The sequence below is a fragment of the Pectinophora gossypiella genome, chromosome 17 (genome assembly GCF_024362695.1).
Source record: "Pectinophora gossypiella chromosome 17, ilPecGoss1.1, whole genome shotgun sequence".
In the NCBI taxonomy this organism is placed as follows: Eukaryota; Metazoa; Arthropoda; class Insecta; order Lepidoptera; family Gelechiidae; genus Pectinophora; species Pectinophora gossypiella.
This window is the reverse complement of record NC_065420.1, coordinates 11032912-11049619: the sequence shown is the minus strand read 5'-3', so window position 1 is coordinate 11049619 and position 16708 is coordinate 11032912. Positions and strand designations below refer to the sequence as shown.

At 41.0% G+C, this 16708-nt stretch overlaps 2 protein-coding genes across 3 annotated transcripts; one reads left to right on the top strand and one right to left on the bottom strand.

Moving 5' to 3' along the window:
- The first annotated feature begins 773 nt into the window (after positions 1 to 773).
- LOC126374147 (polynucleotide 5'-hydroxyl-kinase NOL9) lies at positions 774 to 14506 on the top strand. Its single transcript, XM_050020615.1, has 6 exons — positions 774 to 793; positions 915 to 2692; positions 3043 to 3259; positions 4016 to 4498; positions 13598 to 13755; positions 14111 to 14506. Exons 1-6 carry the CDS (start codon positions 789 to 791, stop codon positions 14350 to 14352), a joined length of 2883 nt encoding a protein of 960 aa, XP_049876572.1. The 5' UTR covers positions 774 to 788; the 3' UTR covers positions 14353 to 14506.
- Positions 14507 to 14806: 300 nt separating this feature from the next.
- On the bottom strand, positions 14807 to 16119 carry LOC126374225 (ras-like GTP-binding protein Rho1). 2 transcript variants are annotated; one of them, XM_050020734.1, is made up of 2 exons: positions 16007 to 16119; positions 14807 to 15799 (listed from the first exon to the last, which is right to left on the bottom strand). In XM_050020734.1, the coding sequence occupies exon 2, from the start codon at positions 15792 to 15794 to the stop codon at positions 15216 to 15218; it is 579 nt and encodes a 192-aa protein (XP_049876691.1). In that variant the 5' UTR covers positions 15795 to 15799; positions 16007 to 16119; the 3' UTR covers positions 14807 to 15215. The 2 variants fall into 2 exon arrangements, with proteins under 2 accessions (XP_049876691.1, XP_049876690.1); XM_050020733.1 differs by having other exon boundaries at positions 15926 to 16077.
- Positions 16120 to 16708: the final 589 nt, after the last annotated feature.

Here is a 16708-nt window from a genome sequence, read left to right as displayed (position 1 = left end):
ACGATAACCTAAGCCCTACAGACTAGGAACGATTCTCGTTCGGGGACTTTTTGTGGAAAGAAGTAAATGTAAACTGCCTATATACGTCCCACTGCTGGGCACAAGCCTCCCCTCAATCAACCGGAGGGGGTATGAAGCATACTCCACCATGCTGCTCCACTGCGGGTTGCTGGAGGTGTTTTTACGGCTAATAGCCGGGACCAACGGCTTAACGTGCCCTCCGAAGCACGGAATCATCTTACTTTTTCGGACAATCAGGTGATTCAAGCCTGAAAAGTCCTTACCAAACAAAGGACAGTCTCACAAAGTGATTTCGAAAATGTCCCCATCGGGAATCGAACCCGAACCTCCAGATCGTGAGCCTAACGCTCTAACCACTAGACCACGGAGGAAAGAAGTAAATAATAAAGTGGAATATGTCTGCTGTATTTTATCGGGTATATTTTCATAAAAGTTTAAACTAGTAATAAAATCGCGAATTAAAAAGAAACCCGAGTACTATCGTCCTGCCTTTACTCTCACTCCTACAGTTATGTTAAACCGACACGTTGTATGTATTTAATACAGGCCCAGAAAAGGACTTGAAGTATTTTCCCGGGACAAGGAAGAAATGGACCTGCCAAAACACAAATTATGCATTCAAACAAATTATATGGAGCGGTAAATCTATTGAATCTGACCGAACTTTTGCTCCAAATGACGATTAGACATTTACAATAGGCCAAACCCGGAAAAATCAGTTCATCAGGCAAAAAAAAGTCGTTGACATTTGTTTGACATTTAAACACATGTTGTATGTTTACCGCGTTTATATTAAATTATTATTTCGACCTTTTGCTATGAGAAAGTGACGAAAAATACAACATTATTCAATTATTCAATAACATAATAATTTAGCAATAATTTTCTTACAGGGTTCTTGAAAATTCCGTCATGGAGTTTTTTGAAAAAGCGCACGTTGCTAAATCCAATAATTCTTCACGAAAAGAGCATAAGTCTGAAGAAAATGTGAAGAAACAATTAAAACAAATGCTGTATGGTTATCAGCATAGTGACAACGCTCTTATAAGAGATTCGGTGAATGTGGCAAATGAACTTGACGATTCCTCTTCAGTAAGTGGTTTCTCAGACCTAAACTTGACTATTTCGAGCTCTGCGGCTGATACATCTCAAGAGACGATAGATACAGACTATAAGGATGTAGATGCGTCTAAAGTTAGTAACCTCAGCCTAGAAGAATCTGTAAATGAAAGTTTTTTGTATGATGATGTTAGTAACAATCAATCTTGTAAAGAATCCATAAGTGAATACAGTGAAGATGTAGAATCATTATCCGAAGATAGTTTCCATGGAAAAACGGACAATACATCCGATAGTGACAAAGACACATTAGATAGTAGTTTTATAGAAACTTCCACTGATATTGATTCTGATTCTGAAGGTGATTCAGAATTTGATGTAGACGGTGTTCTCGCAGCTAAAATTCTAGAGAAGCTTAACACTAAGGAGAGTAAGAAAAATAGAAAAAGAAAGTTAAATGAAATGGAAGTGAAGAAAAAGTCCAAAGAACCATTAGGTAGTACTCCAAAATACAATGGTCCATTTAGGCCAGAAGAGGATTCAAGTAAAAATGATGATATGAAAGTGGGAGAATTAAGTGATGGAGTGAACAATATAAAACTACCTAAAACTAAAAAGTTTAATGGGCCTTATAAACCAAAGGATGATGAAAGTTCTGAAGAGGATTTAGCAGAAAACTTCTCCTTAAATGATACGTCATTAGATTCAGATACTACAAATCAGTCGTCACCATTTGTGTCGGTAATAGCAACAGATATGCAGAGCGAAAGTCTGGCTGACATCCTTGGGGAGTACAGACATCCTACTATAAGAAACTTACCATCAGATAAGCAAAATGTTGTTTTTGCAGATGAATATGACTTATTTCAGACTGATGAGAAAAATGTGAGTGTAGTTGACATGCAAACTGAAGATGAAGTCGGGAGTTTAATACCAGAAGTGGATAATGTTCCAGCCGTTGAGGAAATAGATCTTGACACAACAGACTTTGATGCAAGCATCCAACCCAATGAAGATAGTACAGCTCTTTATGATACCATACAATCAGAAGAAACATCTGAGAAAGAACTTACAGATTTAGAAGAAAGAAAGCCTATTAATCCAGTTAAAGTATATTATGGCAAGAATAACAGTTGTGTATTTATATTGCAACATCCAGCACAAATGTACATACACGGGAAGGTGAAAGTGAGGGCTCTAGGAGGATCCATTGAAGTACAAGGATACACTTTAAAAGATAAACCATGTGAGGTGTATGCACCTAATTACAACTACGCCCATTATTTGAGAACAGTGGAAAACCAGAATGCTTATTATGGCTTGTTTGGGAAACTGACCTCTGTTGGAATGTCTGTATCTGAAGCAGAAGACATAGTCACGACACTCGGTGAATATGATGGTGTAGTATGCATGCAGCCTTTGCGGAGTAAGAAAATGGACTTTGTGGAGAACAATTTCTCAGTCACAGATTTATTTAGTAAACCCAATAAGAATATAGAGCACTGCTTAAAGAAAGCTTCTCAGATACTTGGCTGCTCTTTGTACTTGACAAGACCTTGGAAATGTTTTGAGGAGAATATTAGTTGGAAACAAGCTATCAAATATGGTTCAAGTAAGTACATCTTCACTCTCTCTTCTTATCATGTGGGTTATGAAGTGGATTACCAACCCCAACAACCCTGGTGTCAGGGTTATTATTGAGTCGCAAAGGCACCTGATATGCCTTGTGTAACAACTACATCAGTACGTCGTTTCTGTAATAGAACAAAAACAGCTACAAAAACATAATTTTATAATTATGACAACTAATGGCTCATAATTTCAACACTGTTTACAAGTAATTTTGATCTTTGATTGTACACCTGTTACAATATACTTTATCAAATCCACACAAGCTAGGATCTAGTTTATTCCAAAGTTACTTTTCCAGCCAATATTCATGATTCCAAATTCATCTTGCAGATAAAAACAGTAGGGGCATAGTGTGCGGCGGCAAAGGCACAGGCAAGTCGACATTCCTGCGGTACTACGTTAATAGACTGGTGAGCACTGGGCCCGTGCTTCTAGTAGACCTCGACCCTGGCCAGTGCGAGGTCACCCTCCCCGGGAATGTATCCGCCACCGTGCTCACAGAGCCGCTACTCGGACCTAACTTTACGCACTTGAAGACTCCGCAGATGTATGTTGATTTCAGTTTGATGATAAAACTTACGGTTATTCTCAGAAGTCCCTTCCAGCGCAGTCCTGCAGGCTGTCTTTTCAGTCTGAGGAAGTGACAATTGCTACATTCCCTTCCCAATAGTCCAACCAGTATACCCTAGACCTTGCAATGTCCTAACCACAATAGGGACCAGTGGCTTCCCTAGGGCGGAACGAACGGTGCGACGGCACCGGTCGCCACTTTAGGGGGAGCGCCAAAATCGGCTCAGACGGGAACACCCTGGCTGGCAGCCCCGGATCTACAGGGGAGTTATTGGATTGGGCACACCTGCCCTGTTAATTCGGCCTCTTAGCGGCCATATAAAACTCATAGATTTAACGGGTGGCCACAAACGACATTTTTAAAAGATTTATTTATATTTCGGCGGCGAAAAAAAAACTGTATTTTGTGGGGCGCCATGTCTCGCTCCTCTTAAGTATTTTGCTATGACCGCCAGCTGCTAGGGACAGTTTCATAAAGTGCTTTTTGATATGTCCTCACTGGGAGTCATATCTAGTATCGACAGCCGAAACCCCTAGATAGTGCAGTGTCCAATTGTTAGAAAGATAGATTTGCAGTGGTCTATTAAGCGTTTAAACGGCCCGCCACTTCAATGTTACGCGATCGTAACGTAATAAATTGTTTGAAAAAAAAGAAAAAACGTAAATTACTATAACAAATTCAATCGCAAAATTCTGTTCGTTACTTAATACACACACCTTTGTTCTTTTTCAGGATGTTGAATGTGGGCATGATAAACACAATGGACAACCCGAGACGATACGTCGCGGCCGTGGAGGCGCTAATAGCTCACTGTTCCAACGATCCACACCTCCGAGACCTGCCATGGATAGTTAATACTATGGGCATGACCAATAACTTGGGGCTCAAGTTCATCTCCTTAATAATTCTGCACACACAACCCACATTTCTTTTACAAATCGATTCTAGAAACGCTAAAAAGCGCTATGACTACCATCTCTACCCTCAAACAGTTAAGAACCTATACTTTGAGGACTTCCAAAATGATCGTCTGTTTAAAAGCGTGAGGGATGTAAATATTGAGTACTCTTTCGTCCTAAGCCACCATGCTGATAATACTGTGAAGAATAACTTCTCACTAGCGCCGAGAGACGAGCGCTACTTGAATTTCTTGGCATATTTTGGGGAGCTGATTGACACGAACCATGAAGATCTACTATCAATCGTGCCTTACGAGTAAGTTTAGATGTTTTAAATACCTAACTAAATAGCCCCACAGTACAGTCACGAGCATTAATATGTATACACTTTGGTACCATGTCGCATTAACTTTTTTGACAAATTGAACTGTAAGTCTCACTAAATGTCAAATATGTTAGTGCGACAGAGTCCTAAAGTGGGTACATTATATTGCTCTTGACTGTACGTCGCATTGCTGGGCATATGCCTTCCCTCAATTAACCGGAGGAGGTGGAGCATATTTTACCACGCTGCTCCACTGCTTGTCCGTTGTTGGAGGCGTTTCGACTGGTAGCCCCAGACGGACGTACTTTCGCACTTTTTCGCGTGATTCAGCAAATCACAAAATGATTACGACACTTTTCCCATCGGGAATCGAACCCGAACCTCGAAAATCGTGAGATCGCGAGCCCGACGGTCTAATCACTAGACCTCAGAGATTTTTCTAAATCTTTTATCTTCTACAGCTAATATTTAATCAATAACAAATTATAGTTTGATGTGTGTTCAGAATTGTACTATATTTCGCCTGGCAACATCACAAACATAACTTTAAAAAAAAAAAAATAACTTTTTGAAAATTTAGTTTTGGAACGTCTCCCTCACTCTCTTGCTTTCGTGTCGTTATAGAGGTCAGACGTGTGACCCTCGAATAATTTCGAATCTTTCGAACCATTGTCGTAATTGCCGAAAATATTCCTAGTGCAACAGTGCCTTTAGATTGGGAAGACAATCCATCGCTCGAGTGTTTTGCCACAGTTATAGGTAACTCGGTAATCTGAGGTAAGTCGGCGAGCTGAAGGTACTGCAGGAGCCTCCCTGGCTGTTGGTTCTCGAGCCTGCGTATGTCACAGCAGGACATCTAGGTGAGTCTTTCTCTTTTAAAGGCATTCTTCTCGTCTATTGTCGTATTTTGTATGTTGCACTTTCGTATCAATTGTTTACCCAAATTTAGTATATCGCAATTTTCCCAATACAGTCCACTTTTAATATTCATTTTTTGGTCCTTTGAGCACGATATTTCATTTGTAAGGCGATCTAAGGATTCCATAATCAAATTTTTGTAGTTGAAAATTAATTATAAAAAACTTGAAGGTAACTTTAAAACGACACATATTTTATTTTGTGTTAACCTTCAAAAGATTGAAGACCGTTTTGTTTCAAATATTATTTTTAATTTTTGAACTTGCTTCTGAACGCACCTTGTCAGTCTGCTGTCACTGTCATTCGTACGTCAAGTTGACTACTTGTCAATCGAGTCTAAAAATAACCTCATACATATCACATTGTTATTCATTGTTTTTTGTTGGTTTCGATTGTTTTTCGTGTTGTTTTTGTTAAAATAACTTAAATTAACAATGAGTAGCGATGATAGTATGTCGGTTACTGGAGACAGGAACCGCATTGCTCGGGATTATGCATTTGCCCGTATCGAAAGTATGGAAAACACGGACTTGGTAGGATATACTTTACAGGACGTGAAAGAAATTACGGATGAGTTTCACAGAGCGCAGATAGAAGTATTGGCGTCAGTCTCGAAAGAACACAGACCAGGCGAGTTAAATTTTTCGGCTCAGTTTGAAACAAAAGTGAGGTCAATAAAGTATCGTATGTTGAAGAAGTCGCAAGCTGATATAAAACCTTCAGTTTCAGTTTCGGATAATCAGTGCTTAAGTGTAAAGCTGCCTAAAATAAACATAACGCCTTTTGATGGAAGGATTGAAAATTGGATTTCTTTTAAACAACTTTATGACTCACTTATTCATAATAGGGAAATTCCAGCAGTGGAAAAGCTACATTATTTATTGACCTATGTTCGAGGATGTGCATTGGATTTAATAAAGAATTATCCAATTTCAGATGAGAATTATTTAAATGCATACAATGTTTTGAAAAATCATTATGAACGTAAAAGAGTGTTAGCGTCAATATTCTATGAAAAATTATTACACTGTGAATCTGTGAAGTCTAAAAGTAGTACAGAATTAAATAGAGTTTTTCGTACCTTTAAAGAAAATATTGAAATTTTAGATAAATACCAGTTACCAGATAGGAATTTTATGCTGTTCCATTTGTTATGGTCCAAGCTTGATGTAGCTACTAGAGAGGCTTTCGAGTTACAATTAGAGTCTGATGTTGATATTCCGGAATATGCTGACTTGTGTAAATTTATAGAAAAGCGAAGTCAAGCTTTGGAAAATTCTGGTAAATTGAACATTGTTACTACAAAGCCAGTGTCTAAAACAAAGTCATCGCTTATTGTACCACCTGTGATCAGCTGTACGTTGTGTTTAACGGTTGGCCATAATATAGACAAATGTCCCAAATTTTTAAAATTGACACCTCGTGAGAGGTTTGCTTGTGTGAAGGATAAACGACTTTGTATTGTATGTCTTCATCCCTCTCATACAGTCAAACATTGTAAGTCATCAGTTCACTGTGACAAATGTAAGTATAGGCATCACGCGCTACTTCATTTCCACACGTCTGCTGATGATGACATTTCTCAACAATGTATCGAAGGGACTTCGTCGAATATTCCCACAGCGTTGACTGTTCCTGGAGGTCATTCCCAAATTTTATTTTCGACTGCTATGGTCTTAATTAAAAATAAATTTAATAAATTGACTCCTATTCGCATACTTTTGGACAGTGCTAGTGCCTGCAATTTTATTACTTTGACTTGTGCTCGGAAGCTTGGACTTGACATAAAGGACAACGCCCATCCTGTGAATGGTATTGGTACGGTATCGGCCGATACTCTTGGCACTGTCGAATGTGAGATAGTACCATCTAATGGTGGCTCCTCATGTAACTTTTCGTTTAATGCTCTCGTTTTGTCGCAAATTTGTACTGACATGCCGTCGGGACAAATTGATATTTCCTCTTGGAAACATATTAGGGGATTAGATCTTGCTGATCCATTCTTCCACCAGCCTGGGCCTATTGACATGTTGGTCAACGCCAATATTCTCGCTTCGGCACTTCAACCTGGTCTTGTCAAGGGCGAGTCAGGTCAGCCTATTGCTATCCGCACTGTTTTCGGCTGGATAGTAATGGGTGAATGTGCAATTGATGTTGACACTTGTCGTTCTCGTTTTCGTAAAGGTTCCTGTGTTGTGACTAAGGACTGTCTTTTAGTGTCGAGTTTGTCTTTGGACAACAGTTTAAAGAAGTTCTGGGAGTTGGAGAATTTAGATCCTCCTAAGCCTGTCGTTTTTTCGAAAGCTGAATTGTCGTGTGAAACCTATATGGAGGCTTCTTATTGTCGTAACCCTGAAGGTAGGATGATTGTCCCGTTGACCTTTGTCGACCCTCAGGAGAAGCCAAGGTTTTTAAATTCTCGTGAGGTCGCACTTAAGCGACTTCTGAATTTAGAGAGGAAGTTTAAAATAAACCCTCTCTTTCGTACTGCTTATATTAACTTCATGGACGATTACCTCAAATGTGGTCATATGGAAGAAGTTGAGCCGCCTCTGTCGTCTGAAGGCCACTTCTATTATATCCCTCATCACGGAGTTCTACGCCCTGACTCGGTTACCACACCCTTGCGTACGGTCTTTGACGCAAGTGCTAAGGATGCCGCTGGCGTGTCCTTGAACGATTCGTTGCTCCCTGGCCCTAAGTTACAGAAGAACATTTTCGATCTTCTGGTTAGGTTTCGTTGGCATGCTGTAGTCTTCACCGGGGACATCAAGCAGATGTATCGCCAATTCTTGGTCGAGTTGCGAGACTGCGACTATCAGCGCATTCTTTGGCGAGCGTCTCCAGAGGATCCTGTGAAGGATTTTCGCCTCCTTACCGTAACTTATGGGGTATCCTGCGCTCCGTACCAGGCGCTTTGGTGCATCGCTAAGGTAGCTGAGGAATTCTCATCTCGTGCTCCTCAAGGTGCTGCTGTCTTGGCGAGAGATACTTACGTAGATGACATTGTGTCAGGTGCAGACTCTATTGAGAGTGCTCTACTAATGCGCAAGGAGTTGCTGGACATCTTGTCGTCTTCTTGTCTCCATTTGCGGAAATGGGCCTCCAATAGCCCTGAATTCTTGAATTCTTGTCCGGACTCTGACTTATATTCCGACCGCCTCCGGAGTTTCGAAGATATAAGTGATTTATCGCTTAGAATTCTGGGTCTCTCTTGGCTCCCACAAGAGGACAAATTTACTTTTCGTACTTCAATGGATGATTCACGCTGTACTAAGCGATCTATCCTCTCGGATATCGCAAAGATTTTCGACCCTTTGGGTTTATTATCGCCGGTCGTATTTTTTGCGAAATATCTAATACAACTGTTGTGGTTGTCTGGAACCGATTGGGATAGCGAAGTTCCTGTTACTATCGCGCAGGAGTGGCGTAGGTTTAAGTCGCAGCTATCATCCTTGAGCTCGCTTTCCATTCCTCGTCGAATGGTCGAATCTTTTACGTCGTTGCAGCTTCACGGTTTCTGTGACGCCTCAGAAAAGGGTTATTGTGCGGTCATTTATTGTCGTGTCGTTAAAAATGACAGCACTATCGTTGTGCGACTTTGCTGTGCGAAGTCGAAAGTGGCCCCCCTTCGTAGGTGTTCCGTTCCTCGTTTGGAGCTGCTAGCTGCTGTTTTATTATCGAACTTAATCGCTTCGTTCAAAAAGGCTTTAGATGGTTTTTATAATTTTGACGACATCTACTGTTGGTCAGATTCAAGTGTCGCTCTGACATGGATCCGCTCTTGTCCATCGAAGTGGAAAACCTTCGTGGCCAATAGAGTCTCGGATATTCAGGAGAAAGTGTCCCCTCAAAACTGGTACCACGTGGCTGGTTCTGAAAATCCAGCGGATTGCGGTTCTCGCGGTTTACATCCTGCTGACCTCATCCAGAACGTAACATGGTGGGCGGGGCCTAATTGGCTTTCTCAACCTCAAGAGTTTTGGCCACAGTCTGAGATACAGTTTGACCACCTTGCATCTGATGAACAGAAGATTTATAGCCTCTTTACAGCATCTAACATATCGTTCGTAGATGAAATTCTCAATCGATATTCATCTTTTAAGCGGATTTTAAACATCCTAGCTTATTGTTTTCGGTTCAAAAATAATTTGAAAAACTCTTCTTCGAAGGATTTAAAATCACAATTGTCGCCTGAGGAAATAAATAATTCATTTCGCTTCCTCGTGAAGCATGTCCAAGAGTGTGCCTTTGCTACAGAAATTCGTCTGTTGTCGAAAGATAGTTCTTCTCGTCCCTTACCTAAACCCATGAGAAAGTTATCTCCGTTTTTGGATGAACATGGGCTTTTGAGGGTGGGCGGTCGCCTATCTAAAGGAAGGCTGACTTATGACGTTAGACATCAGCTATTATTGCCTCGTGATCATAGGCTCACGAAATTAATAGTTGATGATTATCATCAGCGCTTTATGCACCCTGGACTGCAAACTCTCCAAAACTTGTTGGCCCAAGAATTTTGGATCTTGTCTTCGAAAAGAGCAATACACTCTGTTGTGTCGCGTTGTATAAAATGTTTTCGCGCCCATCCGAAAGTGGCACCACCTCCTCTTATGGGTAATTTGCCAGCCTTTCGTATCAACCAGATAAAACCATTCTCGTCTGCTGCTGTAGATTATGCGGGGCCTTTTGATGTGTGTTTGGGTCGGGGTCGAGGTGTGCGCACGTTTAAGGCATATATTTGTGTCTTCGTATGTACAGCCACCAAGGCTCTTCATTTTGAGCTCGTGTCGGAGTTGACCTCCGAGGCCTATCTAGCCGCCTTGAGGCGTTTCATCGCACGGCGTGGTCGCTGCTCGAAACTCATTTCCGACCAAGGTAGAAATTTCATCGGAGCCTACAATATACTTAGTGACCTTATGAAAGGGGCTTCCGGAGCCGAACGAATCGAGTTCGTGTTCAACCCCCCTGGTAGTCCACACTTTTCAGGCTTGGCCGAAGCTGGGGTCAAGTCTGTAAAAACGCATTTGTCGCGTGTCGTTGGCTCGCAACGCCTAACTTACGAGGAATTTTACACAGTCCTCACGCAGATTGAATCCATGTTAAACTCTCGTCCTCTTTCGCCCGTTAGCTCAGACCCTAACGACTTCTCGGTATTGACCCCTGGTCATTTTCTAACTATGGAACCCCTTACTATTTTACCCGAAAACAACTTCCTTGATGTAAAGTTAGGTTCATTGCAGAGATGGAAATTGTTGCAACAAATCCATCAAGATTTTTGGCGCAAATGGCACCTTGAATATTTACACACTTTGCAACAGCGTCACAAGTGGTATAATAGTCGAAGGGAAATTTCGATCGGTACTCTTGTACTCATTGTTAACGAGCAATGCAGTCCAATGAAATGGAAAATCGGTCGCGTCTCGAAACTTCATCCCGGGACTGATGGTGTCTGTAGAGTTGTCACGGTGCGTACAGAAGTTGGCGAATTCAAACGACCTATCGTTAAACTTTGCCCTCTGCCAATGGAGGATTTGAAATAAAACAGTACTCTTTGTTAACTTGTAATGTCGTAAACAAATATTTTTTCGTTCGTGTCGTTTTATAGTTTTAATTTTTGCTTATATATCGTGTTATAATTTAATTTCGGTTAAAATACAATGTATTTTGGTGGGCGGAATGTTCAGAATTGTACTATATTTCGCCTGGCAACATCACAAACATAACTTTAAAAAAAAAAAATAACTTTTTGAAAATTTAGTTTTGGAACGTCTCCCTCACTCTCTTGCTTTCGTGTCGTTATAGAGGTCAGACGTGTGACCCTCGAATAATTTCGAATCTTTCGAACCATTGTCGTAATTGCCGAAAATATTCCTAGTGCAACAGTGCCTTTAGATTGGGAAGACAATCCATCGCTCGAGTGTTTTGCCACAGTTATAGGTAACTCGGTAATCTGAGGTAAGTCGGCGAGCTGAAGGTACTGCAGGAGCCTCCCTGGCTGTTGGTTCTCGAGCCTGCGTATGTCACAGCAGGACATCTAGGTGAGTCTTTCTCTTTTAAAGGCATTTTTCTCGTCTATTGTCGTATTTTGTATGTTGCACTTTCGTATCAATTGTTTACCCAAATTTAGTATATCGCAATTTTCCCAATACAGTCCACTTTTAATATTCAATGTGAGTCTTCAAGATCGGAAGCAGAGCGCGTTCTTTAGGTAAATAGCGCCATATTGTGTACTCACGATACAGAATAATAATGGCTCCTTTACTATCTTACTGGTGGGGACATATCACAAAAAATACTTTGTGATCCCCAGTTTGGTTAGGACGTTTCAAGCTGATCACCTGATTGTCTGAAAGTAAGATCATCAGTGTTTCGGAAGGCACGTTAAGCCGTTGATCCCGGTTACTACTTACTGATGTACATGAGCCATGTTAGGTGCCTTTGGCGGTTCAATAATAACCTGACACCAGGGTTGATGAGGTTGGTAATCCACCTCACAACCCACACGATAGAAGAAGACCTTATTTCTTCTTTGTGTTTCTAAATGGTTAAAGTCTAATCCCTTAGTATGCATGAATGTTGATATCAGTGAATGACACTATAATAAAACTAGAACTTACCCATTTATTAAATTCAGTCCTCATCATATACCACCAATCCGGCTATACAGGTTGTGAGAAGCTGCAGTAGTTTTAGGCGGATGAGACGTTCGTTATGTAAAAATTGACGATTCAAAGTGTAACTATGTTACCTACTGAATAAAGATATTTTTGAATTTGAATCCAGTAGTGACTGCAAGTACTCTTTTAAAATGACCCTGTAGTGATTACAGGAGAGTTTTCGTACCTGTATCGAACCGTTTCAAACAGTTGAAGTTCCCTTTACATTCAACAAGTGGTTTCAGCTGTTTACTTGACTGACTCGAGTGGTCGTATTATAACTTTAATGAATGAACGAGATACATTTCTCGTGTAGTCATGGTGATTGATGAGTCATCGTCTCGACCGCTACAATGGATCATTAGCCGTTATCAATCAACGGTGTCGTCACTTATTCGGGTAAAACCCGATCATATGCAAGCTTGTACAAATATGAGTTGCTAGAACTTACATGTTTGGTGTTAAGCAAATCTTAGCTACATCGGTGATAACAAGGGACTTTCCAGGCTACGTTCACCAACAACAATATAGATGGCGTTGTACAGCTTTAACGTTATAATTACCTATTTTCTTATTTCTCTGGTAATGGCAGAAATATTGTTGCTTAAAAATGGGGGAGGCCTTTGCCTGAAGGCACACAGATTGGCATTGTAAATCGTAGATTAAGGAAAAACTTTAAAATATAAAAGGCTATAAATAAATGAAAAAGATGAACGAATTGTATTGCTACCTATATTTGCTTCTCTTTATTTTGATCAGAACAATAATTGGTGGCAGATGTAATTGTGCTTGGCTGTAATAAAAAGGGTCATCATTTATACCCAAAGAAAAGATGCATTATGTCTGTTATTCATGAAATTAGAACGTTAAACGAACGAAAAACTGTACAGCGCCATCTATATTGTTTTTGAGAAACATAGCCATTTGGTACCAACTCAATATTTTACAAAGTAATTGAATTCTCAAATGGAAGAAACCCAGCTGAAAAATAGAACAAGTACCAAAAACTATTTTTGGTTTGTTCAAAATTACGTTACACGCGTATAAAAGTTGCCCTTGGTTTTAAATGTTTGAAAGCCCTCCTAACACGCGCATAGATAAATACAAGAGCATCAAAAAGCTGTAGTATTTACATCGACGTAATCGCAACACGCGCGCCGAGTTCTGCGAACGGCGATGATGTCACCGCAGCGCCCGGTGATGACTCGCGCGGCTCCTCTCCCCTCGCCCTCGTCTTATCTTAGGGTCTCTGAGATTTTCCTTTCACCAATTTTCGTCACTATAATTCGTCATCATCAATTCAATTCGTATTGAAACTTATTTCGGTTCCGTTTTCTAATCTGAATGTAGGTCATGTTTGTTTTGTTTGAAGGGCGAATTTCAATTGCCAAGTCCGATACAAAGTTTCGTGTTGTAAGATACAAACTTTGAAAAGTCTAGGAGGAAACGATGAAGTCATTTAAAGGTGTGGTTTACTTTAAAAAATCAGGAAAATTTACCGTTGTTTTGGTTTCAGGGTAAATCTAAAGGATTTGAATATCGGACTGAACGTGAAAGTGAGCCACGATGCTGTCACCAAGGTGATCAACGGCAAAGTGGTAGCGCTGTGCCAACACTCCGGCGATAGGAGGCTGTTTACACTGGCTGATACGCCGTTACGCTGCTTCGGCGCCGGTAACTACTTAATAACCTGTTTACATTGCCCACTTCTATAGAACCTTTGTTCAATAAAGTGAAAAAGAAAAAACGGCAGCTTCAAGGAAACTAAAAACAAACAAACAACGACCATTCAACACTATGTCATAGAATTCCATAATCTACTTTTGCACAGTATGGCACTGTAAAAATAACCAAATGAGTCAAACGTGATGTAACTTCCTTGCAGTCGAAGAATACTGCCGTACAGGTTGTATGATGTATAACGAATGTCACAATAAATATTTGTGTTATCAATTAAAGTGCCGCAATAAATTGCAGATTAGGGGTGATAAGCGCGGGCGTGACCTCATACGAGCGTGTTGTGTTGCAGGGCTGGTGCGCGGCGTGGACGAGGCCCGCGGCGTGGTGCTGGTGCTGACGCCGCAGCGCGCGGCCGCGGACACGCTGCTGTACGCGGCGTGGGCGCCCGAGCTGCGTACCGAGGCCGCGCTGCCGCCCGGCCTGCCCGTGCCCTACCGCACCGCAGCGCGATACGACCAGCGACAACACATGTTCGCGCCCAAGAGGCGCTTCAACCCAGTGCAACTACTTAAAATGTCGAGGAGGACCTAAATTGAAACCTTCGAGAGTAGTTAATAAATTTGTAATTGGAATAGATCCAAAATAATTATCTTAAATAATATAAAAGGAAATCTAATTAATGTTAATTTCATGTATATTTGAAAGATAATTTTGTACTTACAATACTAATAAAACATAACATAGATGATTGTTTTTAACTTAAATATTTCCCCGTTCCTAAACACCTTTGTTTTATAAATGCTGTATTAATTTTTTTATAAAAGTCAAAAAGAGTCTAGAAAAGAATTGTTAAAATGTGGGGTCCTTTATTACTAATAAATTATATTAGCATGCAATGATCATACGGAAGTTAAAATTTCACACAAACAATAGATTACAATAAACTGCCCTACATGATCAGAATGAGAGGACGTCTGTGAGACGCGCTGACAGGCACTTAGCTGAGTCAGATGGGGCTCGCGCTCCATGTCAAATAAACATCCTACACAATTTATACATCACTATTTTATTGAAAAATTAAAATACAAAATACCAAACTAAACAATAAGTCTCGGTGAGACGACACCGGTCGAGGAATATATCTATATGTTGAAGAAATGCTACTCGATTATATAACATGATAGTATAGCACGAAAAATTCTTACAGGCCCAAGGTTGAGGGCCCGCATTCGCCCCCGACTACATTTGTTAAGGCATTTACGCTTACTCTTTATAGATAATCTATAAAATATACAAGTACCAATTGTGAAAGTGTAGCCACACGAATACTGAGTGGGTGTGCGTGCGCGCGGCGCGGGCGCAGTGGACGCCGCGCCGCGGGGCTGCGTCCGACCAGTAACGTAAGGTTCAGGCAGTATGCGAACAATTCATAAATCAGAGTTCTCGGCACGCACTTACAGCAGGGAACACCTAGTCTTCTTCTTCTTCTTCACCTGGAGCGCAGCGCGCGTCGCCGTCTCGAACACTTCACGCACTCCCTCCTTGCTCTTGGCTGAGCACTCTAGATATGCAAACGCGTTAATCTTCTCGGCCATAGCGCGGCCTTCCTGCGGCTTTACAGGCTCCTGTTTCATCTTGCGGAGCTCATTGATAGTAGCAGGGTCATTACGCAGGTCTTTCTTGTTGCCCACTAAAATAATAGGCACATTGGGGCAGAAGTGCTTTACCTCGGGCGTCCACTTCTCCGGGATGTTCTCGAGCGAGTCAGGCGAGTCCACCGAGAAGCACATGAGGATTACATCGGTGTCAGGGTAGGAGAGCGGACGCAGCCGGTCGTAGTCCTCCTGGCCAGCCGTATCCCACAGCGCCAGCTCCACCTGTTTGCCATCTACCTCGATGTCGGCGACGTAGTTCTCGAACACGGTCGGCACGTATACTTCCGGGAACTGGTCTTTGCTGAACACTATCAGCAAGCAAGTTTTACCACACGCACCGTCACCGACGATCACCAATTTTTTGCGTATCGCAGCCATCGGTCCTGTGAAACGATACAACGCAAATAATTACGATGGTCAGCGTCAACGCCTTTCATGAGTTATAAATATGGCCGCCGTATAGGATTATGGGTAGGGAGTAGTCGAAGCACACAAATGTGAATAAGCACCTGAACTAGCGGAAGAAGAACAGCACCACCACATAGTACCCTCACATGCGAGGGTGGTTATTTATTAGATTTTGTAGATACCTGAAGATTCTGGCTAATTTCGGTAGAATATTGGCTTATCGACACTTTTGCTCATCACAAGCACTTTCGTTCGTATAAAAACGGTATTGCAATGTGTAAAAATAGTTATGAATCATGATTGTATTGAAAAGGAAAGGAGTGACTTAAAAAATATATATTTTATTACCTAATGTTCGTCCTGTTGTGACTATTATATAAAAATTGTATTTTTATTCTTGTCAGTCGAAAATTAAGCAAAAATCATGAAACAACGTCGCAGTGACTTGCCACATCAAAATTTTTATTTGACAACTGTTTGACATTTTTGAAAAATGGCGGAATTCGTTTCGGATACACGTCCATCACCAGCGAAACAGTACTCGATTCTTCTTACGTATCGATTATTCTTGTTTTCAATATGAATGATTTTTCTATGTCGTAAACATAAAATAAATTATGCAAAGCAGTTAAATTTAATATTTTAACCTTAGGCTTATTACTCTCTAATAATAAATAGATAGTCGTTGAGGTCCTTAGATAACCGTGATGTGATTTGGTAGAAAGAAAATTACCTACCTATAGTCTTACTATTACTGCTTCTGTGGTCATGAGATTATGATGAGGTCATTCATAACTTTGGGCTAATGACGTCGGTGAAGTCATTATCAACGGACATCGTCATCCGAAAACACTTGTTATGACCTCATGATAAACGGGGCTTTC

Coding starts and splice junctions, on each gene's coding strand:
- LOC126374147 (XM_050020615.1), top strand. Junction 4,499..13,597: donor CTATCAATCGTGCCTTACGA/GTAAGTTTAGAT, acceptor TTTTGGTTTCAG/GGTAAATCTAAAGGATTTGA. Junction 13,756..14,110: donor GTTACGCTGCTTCGGCGCCG/GTAACTACTTAA, acceptor GTTGTGTTGCAG/GGCTGGTGCGCGGCGTGGAC.
- LOC126374225 (XM_050020733.1), bottom strand. CDS start 15,959: ATGTGGTGGTGCTGTTCTTCTTCCGCTAGTTCAG. Junction 15,800..15,925: donor TTCTTCTTCCGCTAGTTCAG/GTGCTTATTCAC, acceptor ATCGTTTCACAG/GACCGATGGCTGCGATACGC.